Source organism: Eucalyptus grandis, chromosome 5 (assembly GCF_016545825.1).
Source record: "Eucalyptus grandis isolate ANBG69807.140 chromosome 5, ASM1654582v1, whole genome shotgun sequence".
Lineage (NCBI taxonomy): Eukaryota > Viridiplantae > Streptophyta > Magnoliopsida > Myrtales > Myrtaceae > Eucalyptus > Eucalyptus grandis.
The window spans coordinates 47,906,620-47,924,384 of NC_052616.1; the positions used below are offsets into that span (position 1 = coordinate 47,906,620).

Here is a 17,765-nt window from a genome sequence, read left to right on the forward strand (position 1 = left end):
GACGACAATTTCTCCAAAACGAGTTTGTGTAAAACGGGTCATAGAATTAAAGTTTACATGGGATTTGCACTAGCAGCGAACCTATTAACAATCATTTATTTTGTTGATAATGTTATTGTCCCATCTTATAATTAATGTTAAATGTCACTATTTCTGCACTTGCATTAGGAAGAATACATTGAAGACGTGAAGATTTGGAAGAGCTATAAATAAAGGAGGATTTAATTTTTGGTAAATTCAGCTGACGTTCCCAAAGAGCTATCATCACGACAAATAATAAACATAAGAGAAGTATCTCAAATGCACATGTTACATTCATGCATACTTTCTTCTGGAGATTGGCAATAATTCCGAGAGAAAGAATACTACAATTAAAAAATTATTGATTCCTGAATGTACATCACTGAATTAAAAGACTCCATGATGCCCTTTATTAAGGATACAAAGTCCATTCACGATGCTGTAGACAGAATCTCATGATCTTAAACCTACCATCTATTTAAGGGCTCCAAATATCTGAGATTGGAATACAGGCTATGCTCTTTATTGCCAAATTGAAACCATATATCTGGCTAGTCATGTCCCCGCAAGAATGCATTATCTACACCGGATCAAATGCGTCACTTAACAATAACACGTGGAGAAGAGCAAGTCAATTTTGGGTAAGAGATCTCAACATTCAAATGCAGCGTTCGTGAGTCGAGTACACTACCCGAACTATTCAGCCCAAAGTGTAGATAATCCAAACCAAACAATTGGTTCTCTTACACATGAAAATAGTGAACATATACAGATGAAGCAAAAGCTTGGCACTATCAAGCAGGTCTCAAAGCTTACAGCAATACCATGACGACAGTTACCATCAGATAGAAGCCATGATTCAGCATCTTTCGGTCAATTCTATCCCACTCGATAGATAAATCGCTACATTTTACTCCACTTTTTTTTATCGACAAATACCCGCCTAGCAGAGAAGGCACATGGCAGGTATGGATTAAGACTTCTCTAGAAAGGGTGAAGTCGAAGAGCATCAGTCAGAAAGCCCACATGCATTGCTTCTCACACCAATGTCTGCAGCTCCAAGTATGAGAGGTCCACCAACACCAGCAACATAAGCATAACCACCACAAACTCTTGAACAGACAGTCATTCTGAATCAGAGATTTCTTCTTCATACTCGTCCAGTATGTACATCGGGGCCCACTTTCTTGCAGCTAAAACACAAGCCACGCCTCTACCTGCCATTGCCGAAAAAAAGATCAACTTGATTTCAGTCCAGTGTTCCTCGAATGTATGGCCATAACTAACATGATGTTTAGATACCTTTGTTGGGTAAAAGTAAAATTACAACACATGCATTATGCTAAAACACAGGCAAAAAGCAAACCTTGTTTGCCTAAAGAGGCTATAGCATGCATGTAACTATGAATGCTCCACGGTATCTTGCTACACTAGATGCCGTGATAGTATCTATGGTCATGAACTTGTAAATAGTGGTTCTCGTCGTAACTCAAGCCATGCACCTACCATGAGAGAATGATTATTCATTTTGTATTTGTCTGGCGACTATTAAATCATTTCGCACTTTGTCCTTCAATTGATTTAAAATTTAGGGGAAAACTAATACTTCATTTTTTTTACTTCTTCAACCAAAAAATATTCTTCTTAGGAGCATATTTTTGCACTTCTTCAATCTACAGGGACAAACATGAAGTGGTCTGTTAAAGAAGCACAGTGTACTTGTGCCAGCCACATTTGAGCTTACTAGAAGGTTCTAAGTGGAAATCTAGTAAGGAGCATGGACAAGATTAATTCAATTCCAATACCCAGCCAACGAGATACACTGGCAAGTTTATCAAACATTGATCACTAAGGAAAGAGTATGGGCAAAAATAAGTTTCCAGACATCCAAAACTGCAAATGGACAGGGCAAGAAGCCCAAAGAAAAAACCTTCAGAACTATACGATTGATGGCATAGCAATGAATTGATCCTTAGCTTGATCGTATGACAGTGTCAAAATGTTCTTACCACCAACTGACAAGGGAGAACAACAGGATGGGGAATGCTGCGAAGCTTCTCATTCTCCATCTCCAGGCATAAGGTATGGTCCTAGATGTGCAGTTTCATGGGATTAGTATTTTAGAAGTGAGAATAGTACAACCGAGCAAAAATATCCTAACAAAATAGAAGCAAAAAGGGCACTACTAAACCATTAGGGCCATCAAAGGCACATTTCTTAACCTACATACAAGGCTCCAGCTGTCAAGGCATGTTGGAACTTTTTGCAGTTACAATAAGGTAGAAAGTAAAACATCAGCATGTAATGACATGTGTATGCATTATGCACTTAGGAGGAAAAACTATGCTGCTGCTAATCGTGCTGATGAGAAGAGCAGATAAATAATAAATAGGAACAATAAAAGAACAAACGTTTTAAAACCAGACCAATGGTTCAACCAGTCAAAGTGGTAGAACCATGCTCTTCCAGTTCGACCAACTGAACCAATTGCATGTGATGTCATCTGATAGAATACTTTGCATATATTAGATTACACACGTTCAGAACAAAAGAAGCCCAATGAGTCAGTCGACATCGTAGCATCTTAATAGATTACACATGCTTGATGTCATCTTAATAGTATCCTGTTCAATTTTAGATTAGGCCAATATGGTCAATAAATAAATTATCCACCACAAATTGTAGCAAGAAGACACTAGAGCAAATGGTTGGCACGCTGGTTAGTTACAAGAGGTTGGAGTGCCAAACCCCAACCCAATTCCAACGCTACTCCTTTAAACTTTTTTACGGCCCAGAGCTGGTCCAGACTAGTTGACAGGTTTGCTGGGTATCAGTTGATAGGTACACCTGGTTACCGGTTGAACAAAGGGTCAATACCACTAGTTCTTGATCAATACTATTTTTGCCGGAAAACCAGACTGGATTGGTCTGGTTCCCACTCCAACTAGAGCCACTTCTTAAAACTCTGACATGAACAGGAGTTGACAAGAAAGCATGATATGCTACTTTTTCCCTTTTGCCATCAATGTCTTAAATAGTGAATTGACATGATCGGAATAGAACTCTAGATATCATGAGCAAGAAATCAATATGCAAGCTCCGGATCCATGAGTTACCTTCAACGGGTATAAATCCCAGTTATTTGCACGCGTGGTTCCTGCAATATGCACAAATGGAAGGTCACTAGCCTACAGGATTGTCATCTCAACATCTCCCAAGTTTTCACCTGTGTCATTCATCTTATTTAGCAACATAATAATTTGATGTTCTTGCTTCCAACAAAACAGATTAGCCACACTTGCAAATTTGGGCCACAAAATATGATATACAAAGCTTTTACCTTAGATAGAGTCTAATCCACACAACAATGACCAAGAGGGATGCACAACAAGATCCTTCCAAAGATCTTCCCTTCTTCACATTGCTTGAATCATTCATAAGTCCACTCACTACCACTATACGATTTGTTACATCTAAAAAAGACTCCTCATGTATTTGGAAGGAAATATAATCTGAAGCAAATTCAAAGTCATCCTGCAATACCATACAGAGTAATGATTAGCATGAAAAAGTAGTTGGACTCTACACATGTGGATCTCTGGATAATATTTGTAGTTTCAGATTAAAGGTATATACCCTATAGAAGGACAGTGAATTGGGAATATATTTGGTGGATGCTAAAACTAACATAAGAGGGAATTGTAGCAATAAATTCTTACAAAGTATCTTTTTCAAAATAGAAGAGAAAGGCATATGGGCAGCTTCCTTGAAAATGTGATTATCAAATTAGTTTCTAATCAGGAAACATGAGATACACTATTTCCACACATAAGAATCATAAGTTAAACACAGCCCAATACGATAAAATCACCCAACTAAAGCTTCCATGTACTTTGTTAAGTAATCAAACATCAAATACGAAAAACTAGATTATTAGACAAAGGGTAAGTGAAAAACCATTGTTGAGGACAACCTCCAGAAGACAACCCCTAACCCCCAAAGGTTTCCTTTTCTTTCTCTCCTTCTCTCATTATAGTCTCAAGGTTCTGGCCACTAAGACAAGGAAATGAAAAATATAGGACAACTTTATGGTAATAGGCATTTGGATAGAAATATCTACAAACCCATTAAGAGAAGTCCTGAATTAGCCAAATGAGAAATGAATATTTCAGCTCAAATAATTGATGAGTCGGGTAAAACCAAAAGCACAAACTTTTAATTAAAGGATTGCAATGTTTACATAAACCAATTTTGAGCCTAGGTATCATACTCAAACTCCTGTTACACACACAGAGATCTAGAATTTCACATTTGGTGCACATATCAGCAATGAGGACCAGACTTGAAGGGGGGAAAAGCTGCTCAATAGGGAGATTCGTGGCAAAACAGATTTTCCTCATAAATTGATTTGGAAAGTGAGAATTCCAATTAGAGTTTCTCTTTTTGCTTGGGAAGCAACCTGGGAACAAATCCTTACTTTAGAAATGAGACAAAATATTGGTTAATAGGCGTTTCCTCATCAAAAAGGGGCAGAGTCCGCACGGCATCCCCTCCTTCATTGTTCTTGGAAAGAATGGTTTGGACAGTTTCCTATGCTTGTGCCATGTTATCTTGGGTTATCAAAGGTTTTATTAAGCAAGAACTTTGGGCATGGCAGGGCATTCGTTTACAGCACAACAAGTAGGATTAACTCAATTTCCTGTTTCTTTTGGCTGATTTGGAAGGCGTGGAGCAACAGAGCTTCTGATGGAGAGAAATCTTATGTTACATTTTATTGAAATTTGGCTTAAAGTCACACACTTTTGGTATAGTGCAGACTTGCATATGGATGTAAATGCCCTAGTTGATTAGTCGATGATTGACCTGGCATTTGAGCTCCCTTTTGGCTTTGGGAGTTGTTTTGTACATGGCTTTAGTTTTTTGGGCTCCTTTGGTATATGGGTTGCACCCCATAGGTGCCCTACAGGTGAACTATATAATCTATAAAAAGAAACTTCACACTTTTTTGAGGATTTTAAGTTATTCCAATTGCCCTTTATTCCAACACATGTTATCTCATCATATAATTTCAAGTACCAACATCAACATCACTTTTTTGCGAGTAACGTCACCATGACCAAAAGGTGCCGCTACTACTGAAAGTCAAGTTGAAAGAGTTGAAAAGAAACGTTGGATCCAAAGAGCTACCAACACACTACCAGAAAAGGAGCAATACTAGGGACTAAGAGTAGTATACAAAACTGATTTGAAGAGTAAAAATGCGAGTATAATGCGTTAGTAGGTCTCAAACACCTAATATGAGCTATCTGGCATGCAACTTAGTAAAACCAATTTCAATACTAGGAGTTGACATCCTCAGCATTCGTCTACCAAAAAAGAGGTGGTATATCAAAAATCGTGATCTAAAGATAAAAATAATTATATAAAATAATCAATTCTAACATCTAAGTACTAAACAAATGATTAAGAACAGAGGCTTTCATAAGCATGGTTAAGCATCACAGATTAGATCCATGTAGGCTCAATTCACTGTCATCCGAGCACCCACCAATTAGTTTTCTGCTCATTTTCTTTGAAGATCTGAGTTTTCATTCTCATCCTTAGCTTGTTGACCATAAACATAACACGGGAAAGAAGAGTTTCACTAACTACACTGAGTTCAATGGGTGGAATTTGGCAATATAAATAAGTCTAACTTCCCCTAGGCTCTAATAGTAATATCGATGGGTAAAAAGCTTTGAATATGATTATTTGGTGCAAAAATTGACTCTCGCAATTGTAAGGGGATATATGCTAAGATTAAGTGGGCAATAAACTCTTTCCTTTTAAATTGAGAACATATCTCTACACCTACTAATTATAATGTGAATGTATAAACATTCTATATCAAAATCTCCATGTACAGTACACTCAAAGCTCAAACTTAGATCAAGTTCAAGTTCAAACCAATGATTAATGATCTACAATTTCCATTATAAGCTTATAGGAGATATTGCCAACTTATTGAATCAGACTCAAATCAGATTTTACTTGACCCTTTCCAGTCACTTAATATTAATAATTCATATCATTGCATACAACATGATTGTATGAAGAATCAACATCAAGATGTTCTGAAAAATATGGCGTGTCTCAAGATGTGCAGAAGAATAATTTCCTGTAACAAATTCCTATCTCTATCCGATCACCTCCAAGACTGTTCACTGAGATGCATGAAACTTAATTATTTGAGAAAAAGGCCAAATGCAAAGATAATAACGTGCACCCGCAGATGATTGAGGACAACCAGCAAAAGTTCTTTTCCAGCACCACAAACAACTTGTGATACACACATCATACCCTATCACTGGACAAACTAGCAGATTGAGATTATAAAAACCAACCAAAAAAGCCAACATCCTATAGCAGCACCAGAGCTTAAAAATTAGCCATACCACTTCATCCAGAGAATTAACATGAAACTGATAGATTGGAAAATTCCTCCCGAGGGAAAGAGTCAAGACCTAGATAAGCAAACGAAAACAGTTAAATGAAGAAAAATGAAACGCCATCTACCGCTCTAAATTAACAGTATCACTTGCCATGGTCACTAACAAGGTTTGACAGCAAATCAAACTTCCTCATGAAATATGTTGATGGCATCAGCCCACTGCTTATGCATTACATATAATGATGTCCGGATGACATGAAGTAATTTTCAATGTTCAAAGCCCGTTAAGCAACTTGATGAAGTCCATTTTTTTTCTGCAGACAGAAAGAGATTGATAATCTAAGGATGCGTTCGGCTGATAAAGATTCTCAAAAGTCTGTTTTGATTTCAATTTGAGAATCAAAACAAACCAGAAAATGCATTTGGTAACACTCCGAAAGCAGTCGACAAATAAAAGGAAAACTATTCCCAGAATCAAAATCACAAACTGAAGATGACTTTTTCGTATTCCCATTCCAAATGCAAACATGGAGATTTGGAATAAATAAGCCTATTTTTGGAATGTGATGTAACCCGAGCATATTCTCACAATTTTCATCCCTAATGACATTATTTTCACTAAACAAATATTTTGTCAACAAAACATCGAAAACAGTTTCTATGAAAATGGAAACTAAAGCTGTTTTCCAAAACTAAGCAGGCCTTAAGCATCGAGAACAAAAATGACGCGTGAATCATGCGACAATGTTTAAAATTTTGCAACAAATTTGCCTCACAACTTTCAACATCTGAACTACATAGATTTTTAGGGACTTTTTACTGAAAGATAGACGATACTTACAGGTTGAGTAGAAATCTGAAGCATGAACAAGATAATCTAGGCTTCCAAGTATGAGGCATCATGTTGTTCAGCTGATGGCAACTCTTGAAAGTCAACTCAAGCATTAAAAATTATCAGCAGGGAAGTTCTTCCATAATGTAAAGTTTAAAGTTATTTCTAAGAAAACTGCCTCGAAATTGCTCCACCTTAACTATCCATTTCTTTTTAAGGACGATGATAATATCCTAAGTTACTTCGTGTTTTACTTTCCTTATGACCAAACGAAATTAGATACCACCTTCATTCACATAAACAAATATCAGTGCACATAAACAACCATAATATAATCGTAATATCAAGTACAATCACCACCACATAAACTAGAACAGAATCTAGATTTCCACTTGGATCACCTTCATTCACACTAGGTTTTTTCTGTAAAACGCCAACTCCTCAGTTCAAAATCATGTTCTCAATTAAGACATTCAAGCACTTCACACATTGAATAGAAAAAAGAGAGAGCTTTCTCAATTTGAAGCAATTACCAGGAGAGACTATCCCTAGCAATAGAGGTCCACCCACAATAGACGTTCGTTCTGAATCTGAGATTTCATCTTCATCCTCATCCAAGTATGTAGACCATGGCTAGCTTTCTTGCAGCCAAAACACAAGCCACACCTCTGCTTGTTTTAGCCAAAAATAAATAACTCAACTTGATTTCACTCCGATGTTCCTATAATATGGCCATAACTAATGTGATGTTTTGATACCTTTGTTGGGTAAAAGTAATAAGTACAATACTTGCATCACGCTAAAACATAGGTGGAACCAATACTTGTGTACTGAAGAGGCTATCGTATGCATGTGAACCATGAATGCTCTACAGTATCTTTCTACACTAAAGACCCCGATAGTGTCTATCATCATGAACATATATGTACTAGTTCTCAGTCAATGACTCAAACTGCAATGAACCTACCATAAGAAGAAAATTATTCTTTCTGTATATGTCTGGCCACTAAAGATTCATCTTTTTCTCACTTTGACCTCCTAAATGATCTAAAATTTACAGGAAAACCTAATAGTTCAGTATTTTGCTTCTTGAAATGAAAAAGATATTCTTTGGAGCATAATTTGCACGTTTTCAACCATTGTAACAAGCATGAAATTGTCCATTAAAGAGGCACAACATACCCATGCCAGTCATCTTTAAACTTAAGAGTAGGTTGTAAAAGTGGAAACTTAGTAAGGAGCATGGACAAGATAATTCAGCTCCACCATCTAGTCAATGAAATAAATTTGTTACTAATATTGGCGAGTTTATCAAACAATGATATAGAAAGGAAAGACTATGGGCAACAACAAGTTTCCAAAAATCCAAACTGCAAATGGACATGGCAAGAAGCTTAAGGAAAATAGTTTTCAGAGTATACAATTGATGGCATCACAATGAGTTGATGCTTAGCTTGATTGTATGCCAGTGTAAAAAAATTTTACCACTACCAAGGAGGAACTATAGTATGGGGAATGCAGCAAATCTTCTCATTCTCCATCTCTAGGTGTATGATAGAGTCCAAGATGTGTATTTTCACTAGGTTAGTGTTTTGGAAGTGAGAATGAGACAACCAACTAAAAGTGTTCTCAAAAAATCGAAGCAAAAGTGGCACTACTAACCCATTGGGGTCATCAAATGCACATTCCTTAACAAACATTCAAGTACAAGGCACCAACTGTCAACACAACTTTTGCAGTTATGTTAAGACAGAAAGTATAACATCCTTTAAAATTGCAAGCATGAAATAGGATGTATATGCATATAGGAGGAAAAACTAAGCTGCCACTCCTCACGCTGATGAGGAGAGCAGATACATAATAGGAAGAACAAAAGAATAAATGTTTTCATAACTAGACTAGTGGTTCAACCTAGTCAAACTAGTAGAACCATGCTCTAACAATTCGACCAGTTGAACCGATTGCATGTGATGTTGTCTAATAGAATACACATTTCCAGAACAAAAGAAGCCTAGTTCACTCGGCAAAGCTGCTTAAGCACAAAAGACAGGGTTCTTGTTCTCGATAGAATCGTTCAAATTTTTAATAGACTAAGCCAATACAGTCAATAAATAAATTATCCACCACAAAATGAAGCAAGACACAGAAACAGATGGTTGGCATGCCTTTCAGTTACAAGAGGTTGGAGTTCCAAACCCCAACCCAACTTCAACACTCTTCCTTAACGTTTTTGGAAGGCCTAGAATTGGTCCAGACTAGTTGACAGGTTTGCTGGGTTACCAGTTGACAAGTACACATGGTTACTTGTTCGACAGGGTTGATACCACCAGTTGTTGACCACTACTGTTTCCGTTGTGAAACCAAACTCAAAAGAAAAGCACAATATCCTAGTTTTTCCTTTTTTCCATCCATGTCTTAAATTGGGAATTGACATGTATAGGAACAAATAGAACTTAGGAGCATCCTATATTTCTCACAAGTAAGGAATCATTATGCAAGCTCTAGATCCACAAGTTACCTTCAATTGGTCCAACTCCCAGTTAATTGCACAAGAGGTTCTTGAAATATGCATAAATGGAACGTCACTGGTCTGCAAGATCATCATCCAGGCATCTCTCAAGTTTTCACAAGCATCATTCATCTTATTTAGCAGCATAACAATTTGAAGTTCCTGTTTCCAATGTAACATATTAGCCACATCTAAAAATAAGGGATTTAATATATGATATACCTAGCTTTTACCTTTTATAGAGCCAAATCCACACCGTAGTAACCAGGAGGGATGCACAACAAGATTGATTCCAAAGGCCTTCCCTACTTCACATTGCTTGAATCATTCATAAATCACCTCGCCACTGCTATATCGTTTGTAACATCTAACAAAGACTATTTGGAAGGAGATATAATCTGTAAACCCAATTTCATGAGTTTGATTGGATGAAGCAAATTCAGAGCCATCCTGTATTTGTACTCTGCACATGTAAATCTCTAGAGAAAATTGTAGTTTCAGATTAAAGGTATATACATCATAGAAGGATAGTGAAAAGGGAATGTATATGGTGAATGCTGAAACAGACATATGAGGGAATTGTGACAATAAATTCATATCAAGATTTGTTTTTAAATAGTAAAAAAAAGGCATCTCAATAGCTTCCTTGAAACTGTAATGATTAAATCATTCCCTAATCTAAAAATGAGGCACTGCTTTTCCATACACAATGATCATAAGCTAAACAGAAAGCCCAATCCGACAAGATCACCCAACTTAAGTTCCAATTACATTGTCAAGTAATCAACTTGAGACCAAATACGAAACACTAGAATATTAAGAAGAGGGTAAGTGAAAATCATTGTTGACTACAAAACCCAGAAGACAACACCCCACCCCCGAAGGTTTCCCTATCTTGTTCTCCTTCTCACATTATGGTCTCATAGTTCTGGCTACTTAGGTGAGGAAATGAAAAATATACGTACAAGTTTTTGGTAATAGGAAAATGGATAGAAAGATCAACAAACTCAAATAATTGATGAGTTGGATAACACCAAAAAGCAAAGGATGGCAATGTTCACATAGTCCACTTTTGAATCCGGGCAATCATACTCAAATTTTCGTTATGCATACAATGAGATCAAGAATTTCACATTTGGTAGACACATCAGCAATGAGGACCAGACTTGAAAGGGGGAAAAATTAATCACTTCAAACAGTAGATACCAGCAACGTTTTGTCCCATAATTCATATTTCTCCCATAGAGGTGGCATGTGTAAGAACACTTATGCATGGCAAACTAGATATAGCATTAATGAGAAGAATCTACAATGAAAGAGCAATAAACGACACATTCAGATACGAACTTCTATGCAAGAACAAGATTCTATTGCATCTCACATTTCTAATTCTTTTGTTAATACCTCTGTTCCATCTGTTGAAATTCCTCCGCAAGTGTCCTTCGCAAATATTCACTGTCCCCAAAACCTCCAAGTTGCAGTAATTCTCTAGCACAATAATGCGTGTAAGACGTCTTGCTGACTTGACCTAACATAATAAATAAAGGCAGAAAGCGCAAGAAATTACACTTTATCTTTAAAAAAGTGAGACCTTACAATCCAACGAGAAACAACAATCAACCCATCTATTTTAACCCTCATTACCATCTGGATAATTGAAATAATGTCAAACCAACAAAAACCAGGGTTGACGACTAGCAAACCACCCTAACTTGAGTCAATCTTATCTAGTTTAAGTGTTGAAGTGCTCAAAGTATTTATGAGGACTGTAGCAAGATGACCTGAAATGAAGAAGTAACCTACAAACCAGGAGTCATTTCCCATCGCACATCATCAGTTTAGCAACTAATGCGGACACACTGCTAGAGCGCATGAAAACAATACTAGGCTTGACAGCATATCATTCTAACATTTAAAGCAAGACCAAGTTTCATTACACCATGGTATTAGAATTCTCTCGCCTACAAATGGATAGCACAACCCAGTGACGGCCTACCAAAATAGTGCTAGAGTACATGAAGGCAAATACCAAGCTGACCATATTTCACAGTATCCATGGAATACTAAGCTGACCAACCTTCTCGCTTTGAAGCAATTACAAGGAGACATTGTCCACAGCCTCTGCGAATTGACATCGCCTTCGAGTCCTTCTTGACCATCGCCGGCCAATACTTCTTTGGATTCCACTCCGTCATCTTCACCTGCCAATCAAAAATCAAGCAAACTTCAGAAAATCAACTCGGAACAATTGAGTCAACTACCCATTAGGTCACAAAAGAACACTAGGAGCCAAACCTGAGAAGCCAATGATTTATCAAACTGAAGCTGAAACAGGAGCACAACACATTGTGGTCCTTTGCTGGTCTCCATAGCTAAAGCTCCATGAGCAGTTGAATACGCATCATGAGCACTAGAACAAATTGCAAGGATGCAAGCTGAAAGAGGGCTTGTGAAGGATAGAGCTCAAACCTAGAGGAACGCTTGAGCCAGTTGAAGAGTGAGAGGATGAGGAAAGTCCACTTGAATCCTAGAGTAACATGTGGGAGAGAAAATAAGGAAGATAGAGAGATTTGATTAGAGGAGTGGAGGCGGACATTTTCAGCTCTTCAAAGCTTCTATTAAAAATAAGCAGGGCAACGTGGGATGACAACATGCAAACAACCTTTTACCATTCCAAGTATGCATTGAGCTCCTAATCCTTCTATGATTTCGATTAATTTTAGAAGTGCCTTGTGAAAGCTCTCTCAGATATTTCAGCATTTACATCAACCAGTGAAATAATAACCGAATCCTGCCAGTGAGTCAGATGAAATCAATCCAGCAACTAACATCAACGAACTAGTAATAATACTTTGAAGTTTACAAATCTCTATTTGTCAAACTCAATATTCCTTTGGAGCTCTTTGGATCCAACTAATGGGGCATCTAACATCAGCATCCACAAAAGCTTTGATCAAATTAACAAAGTGAATTCATCTCAAGTTGCTTGCTTTTGTGGCACATAGTATGATTCTTTTCCTTATCATTACATGATATTCATGCATTAGAATTAATGCAAGGCAGTTTTCAAATGGCATATAGGATATCGAAAAGTTTCCTCAAGAAACTTATACAAATGCCTCATGTCTTTTACTTTTCAGCAAGTAAATTAACTAATAAGAGCTTATGCACAATATAACGAATTATTTTACAGTACAAACGATTATGTCAAAGGACATTCTAGTAATGTCTTGCTTAGCTCAAAAGTTCAAGTATATGATAGATGGCTTTACCAACTCTACAAACATCAAGATGCATTCTCTGGGATAATCTATTATTAGCCTTGGAGTAGGTATATTCTGGATTCAAACCAAATGAACAAGGATCCATAGTCAATAAAATTCGAATTGCAATTATCTAGATCAATCCAAATAATTCACAATGCTTTTGCTTCTGCCCTGTTTATTAGTTCACTCATAGCCACACCACTAGAAGAAGAGCTTGTTCTTGCATTTAGCATTTCTAAACCGATACGATTACTTTAATCAGCCAATGCAGACAGTTTTGTGAAATAAAATGTGTGGAACTCAATGGTTGGACAAATTTTATCCCAAGTTAGTAGTTGCATGCCAAGGGATGCCCTGTCAACATGCTCCATTTGCACCGTAAATTCACTCTTAAGCGTAACTTAGAAACATGCAGTCATGAGCTACATGGTAAGGGCAGAGCAAACTAAAACCTCAAATTAGGAGGACCGCCATATAGGGTCCTTCATTTTGCATTTCTTGACCTACATAATGACCTTTGGCATGCTATCAGATACCTGTATACATCAGTTTTTATGCACTACTTCCAGCATTCCAGAATCAATCAAACGTTGAGAATCTTTATTTTTCTGCATAGGATGAAGGATCTTACCTGAAAACTAATGACAAATGATGCACTTAGAAAGCCTTTTCCATCTATTTCCCTTACTGGCATGATAAGCAAAATCTTGTTGCCAAAGCACACAACAATTTCCATGGATATTTCCCCTCAATTCCTTGAATTCAAGTAAGGAGACAATGATGACACTGTCAGCTAGGAAATAATAATGACAAGATCATAAATCTTGAAAGATATTGAGATCAGGAAATACAAATGAAAATTGGATAGTAGATCTTAAAAGAACAAAGGTAACTTACCTGCTCTATGTACCTTTGATAGTAAATGGGGATTGCTTCCATTATATTGACTCATCTGAGTCATCCGACTCATCAAGTAATCCAACTCATCCAAGTCACCAAACTCATCCAAGTCATCCATATCGTCTAATCCACATCCTATCATTTCGCTATTTGTAAGTACACTATATCGATAAATCCAAGTTCTAGATAATTCTGGAATTGTTTTGAGTGACTTGCATCCAGTGATATTCAGTTCTTTCAAAAACTCCAACCTATCAAGGCCTTGAATTTCAACCAAGTTTTCACAGTCTCTAGCTTCTAATATCTTCAGACTCTCGGATTTTGGAAGGAGTAGCCTTTCAATTGAAGCGCACCAAGAGATATCTAGTTTTTTCAAGGACTCCAACCTATCGAGGCCTTGAATTTCAGCTAATTTCTTGCACCAACCAACAACTAATCTCTTCATACTTCCGGATTTTGGAAGGTCTAGCCTTCCAATTGAAGTGCACCTAGAGATATCTAGACTTTCCAAATACTCCAAACTATCGAGCCCTTGAATTTCGGCTAAGTTTTTGCAACCTCTAGCATCTAATTTCTTCAGCCTCCCGAATTTTGGAAGGTCTAGCCTTCCAATTGAAGTGCACCTAGAGATATCTAGACTTTCCAAATACTCCAAACTATCGAGCCCTTGAATTTCGGCTAAGTTTTCGCAGCCTCTAGCATCTAATTTCTTCAACCTCCCGAATTTTGGAAGGTCTAGCCTTTCAATTGAATTGCACCCATTGATATCTAGACTTTCCAAATACTCCAACCTATCAAGGCCTTGAATTTCGACCAAGTTTTCGCAGTCTCTAACTTCTAATATCTTAAGACTCTTGGATTTTGGAAGGAGTAGCCTTTCAATTGAAGCGCACCAAGAGATATTTAGTCTTTCCAATGACTCCAACCTATCAATGCCTTGAATTTCAGCTAATTTCTTGCACCAACCAACAACTAATCTCTTCATACTTCCGAATTTTGGAAGGTCTAGCCTTCCAATTGAAATGCACCAAGAGATATCTAGACTTTCCAAATACTCCAAACTATCAAGCCCTTGAATTTCAGCTAAGTTTCCGCAGCCTCTAGCATCTAATTTCTTCAGCCTCCCGAATTTTAGAAGATCTAGCCTTTCAATTGAATGGCACCTATCAATATCTAGACTTTCCAAATACTCCAAGCCTTGAATTTTGACCAAGTTTTCACAGTCTCTAACTTCTAATATCTTAAGACTGTTGGATTTTCGAAGGAGTAGCCTTTCAATTGAAGCGCGACAAGAGATATCCAGTTCTTCCAAGGACTCCAACCTATCGATGCCTTGAATTTCAGCTAATTTCTTGCACCAATCAACATCTAATCTCTTCATACTTCTGGATTTTGGAAGGTCTAGCTTTCCAATTGAAGTGCAACTAGAGATATCTAGACTTTCCAAATACTCCAAACTATCGAGCCCTTGAATTTCGGCTAATTTTACGCATCCTCTAGCATGTAATTCCTTCAGCCTCCCGAATTTTGGAAGGTCTGGCCTTTTAATTAAAGTGCACTTGTTGATATCTAAACTTTCCAAATACTTCGACCTATCAAGGCCTTCAATTTCGGCCAAGTTTTTGCAACTTGTAGCTTTTAATACCTTCAGCCTCCCGAATTTTGGAAAGTCTAGCCTTTTAATTAAAGTGCACTCGTTGATATCTAAACTTTCCAAATACTCAAGGCCTTCAATTTTGGCTAGGTTTTTGCAACTTGTAACTTTTAATTCCTAAGTTTTTGCAACTTAGAGCTTTTAATTCCTTCAGCCTCCCGGATTTTGGAAGATCTAGCCTTTCAATTGAAGCGCAATATTTGATATCTAAACTTTCCAAATACTCAAGGCCTTCAATTTTGGCTAAGTTTTTGCAACTTGTAGCTTTTAATTCCTTCAGCCTCCTGGATTTTGGAAGGTCTAGCCTTTCAATTGAAGCGCAATATTCGATATCTAAACTTTCCAAATACTCCAACCTATCAAGACCTTGAATTTTGGCTAAGTTTACGCATCCTGTAGCTTTTAATTCCTTCAGCCTCCCGAATTTTGGAAGGTCTAGCCTTTCAATTGAAGTGCAATATTCGATATCTAAACTTTCCAAATACTCTGACCTATCAAGGCCTTCAATTTCGGCTAAGTTTTTGCAACTTATAGCCTTTAATTCCTTCAACCTCCCATATTTTGGAAGGTCTAGCATTTCAATTGAAGCGCAATCTTCGATATCTAGCCTTTCCAAATACTCCAAGCTATCAAGGCCTTCAATTTTGGCTAAGTTTTTGCAACCTTTAACTTTTAATTCCTTCAGCCTCCCAAATTTTGGAAGGTCTAGCCTTTCAATTGAAGCGCAATATTTGATATCTAGCCTTTCCAAATACTCCAACCTATCAAGGCCTTGAATTTTAGCTAATTTGTTGCAGTTGTCAACATTCAATTTCTTCAGACCCCCAAATTTTGGAAGGTCCAACCGTTTGATTGAATCGCGGGATGAGATAGTCAAGCTTTCCAAATATATCGATTTGTCAAGAACTCGAACTTCAAGGAGATTCTTGCAAAAGGAGGCATCTAATGTCCTTAGATGGATAAATTGTGAAACGTCCAGCGTTTTGATAGATCCACAGCTAGAGACTTGCAAGAATTCCAACCTGAAGGGCGTGTTTAGGGATTGTGGTGATTCCGATTCTTCAATGTCCGTCGGTTGGGAGCATTTTGAACTCTTTAATTGCGTTGATGGAAGCTCCTGGATGCACTGGAGAAATCCGCAACCCCGAAGTTGTAGTTCCTTGAGATGGGCTAGGTGGGAAAGCGAAGGCAATTTGCGACTTTGACAAGTGACGCCCAAATATGTTAAGCCGGAAGGAAGGTCCGGCAGCGATTGGAGCTTGTAGCATTCACTAAAATCAAGGTGTCGTAGGGAAGAAAGATTACACATGCTTTCTACCATTATCCCTTTCAGATTTTTGCAATTGAAGCACGTAACTCTCGGAGCTTTCTCAGACTCCCAATACCATTGGGTAATTCTTCTATACCACTCCAAGAAATATCTAGAATCTCTAGATTCTCCAAAGACCCTATGCTATTTGGTAATGCAGAAAGGGATGTAGTATGCCGTAGATCGAGTTGCTGCAGTGCTTTTAATTTACCTATTTCTGCTGGAAGCTCCCTGAGGCAAAAACGAGGAACGGGGAGTTTGGCGCCTGTGTCGGCGCCTACCGCGAGATGAAGTGCATGGGACGAGCCCAGCTCCAAGCGAAGGAGGCCCTCCATGTCTTCAATGGAAGCGTCGATTCGCTTCAGTTTCCAACAACAATTGAGGATGAGAACCTCTAACTTCTCAAAAGCTGAGAGGAAGTCAGTATTTTCCAAGGAACCACAAAATGAAAGGTCTAGATATTTAAGCTTCTCTGCCATCTACAAAAAAAAAAAAAACAATAATGAATGTCGATGGGTGAGTCTAGAGTCATTATGATTCAAAAGAAAGCATAAAAGGAGAGGAAAAAAAGACTTCAATTCTTACCTTGAAAAAACTCCATCCTTCCCATTTCTCATTTATCTCACTTCCTTGCAATTCGAGTACAACTAATTCCTTTACATCAAAATTGTTTACTTCAAAACTCGCAGGACATCTTTGCCATTGAAGCCATTTTAACCCCTTCATTAAGTCCTTAAAATCTCCACTGAGATGTGCTTTTTTCATGTGAAGATATCTTAGATTCGCCAAATTCTTAAATTGTTTTTCTGTGTAAATGTCACCATCCTTTTCTTGCCAAAATGCT

General features: G+C 37.6%; 2 protein-coding genes across 8 annotated transcripts; both read right to left on the minus strand.

Moving 5' to 3' along the window:
* Positions 1 to 745: 745 nt before the first annotated feature.
* On the minus strand, positions 746 to 15,039 carry LOC104435783. 7 transcript variants are annotated; one of them, XR_005551183.1, is made up of 12 exons: positions 13,956 to 15,039; positions 13,690 to 13,851; positions 12,262 to 12,319; positions 12,088 to 12,170; positions 11,870 to 11,993; positions 11,197 to 11,320; positions 10,026 to 10,255; positions 9,802 to 9,954; positions 3,362 to 3,555; positions 3,138 to 3,247; positions 2,031 to 2,111; positions 746 to 1,238 (listed from the first exon to the last, which is right to left on the minus strand). XR_005551183.1 is itself a non-coding variant. In XM_039312650.1 (7 exons), the coding sequence occupies exons 2-7, from the start codon at positions 13,792 to 13,794 to the stop codon at positions 9,930 to 9,932; spliced, it is 519 nt and encodes a 172-aa protein (XP_039168584.1). In that variant the 5' UTR covers positions 13,795 to 13,851; positions 13,956 to 14,026; the 3' UTR covers positions 9,699 to 9,929. The 7 variants fall into 7 exon arrangements, 1 of the variants encoding a protein (XP_039168584.1); XR_005551186.1 differs by lacking the exons at positions 746 to 1,238; positions 2,031 to 2,111; positions 3,138 to 3,247; positions 3,362 to 3,555 and having other exon boundaries at positions 9,699 to 9,954; positions 13,690 to 13,813; positions 13,956 to 14,046; XR_005551188.1 differs by lacking the exons at positions 746 to 1,238; positions 2,031 to 2,111; positions 3,138 to 3,247; positions 3,362 to 3,555 and having other exon boundaries at positions 9,699 to 9,954; positions 10,026 to 10,242; positions 13,956 to 14,026.
* A 1,249-nt stretch (positions 15,040 to 16,288) lies between these two features.
* On the minus strand, positions 16,289 to 17,745 carry LOC104445390 (disease resistance protein RPV1-like). The gene is made up of 2 exons (XM_039312652.1): positions 17,507 to 17,745; positions 16,289 to 17,400 (listed from the first exon to the last, which is right to left on the minus strand). The coding sequence occupies exons 1-2, from the start codon at positions 17,684 to 17,686 to the stop codon at positions 16,942 to 16,944; spliced, it is 639 nt and encodes a 212-aa protein (XP_039168586.1). The 5' UTR covers positions 17,687 to 17,745; the 3' UTR covers positions 16,289 to 16,941.
* Between the last annotated feature and the right edge of the window lie 20 nt (positions 17,746 to 17,765).

Excerpts from the sequence above, each read along its gene's own strand:
- LOC104445390 (XM_039312652.1), bottom strand. The coding sequence starts at position 17,686 with ATGAAAAAAGCACATCTCAGTGGAGATTTTAAGGACTTAATGAAGGGG. Across the intron at positions 17,401-17,506 it reads AAGGATGGAGTTTTTTCAAG|ATGGCAGAGAAGCTTAAATA; the intron begins GTAAGAATTGAA and ends TTTTTTTTGTAG.
- LOC104435783 (XM_039312650.1), bottom strand. The coding sequence starts at position 13,794 with ATGGAAATTGTTGTGTGCTTTGGCAACAAGATTTTGCTTATCATGCCA. Across the intron at positions 11,994-12,087 it reads ATAAATCATTGGCTTCTCAG|GTGAAGATGACGGAGTGGAA; the intron begins GTTTGGCTCCTA and ends TTTGATTGGCAG. Across the intron at positions 9,955-11,196 it reads TTTCAACAGATGGAACAGAG|GAACTTCAAATTGTTATGCT; the intron begins GTATTAACAAAA and ends CATTGGAAACAG.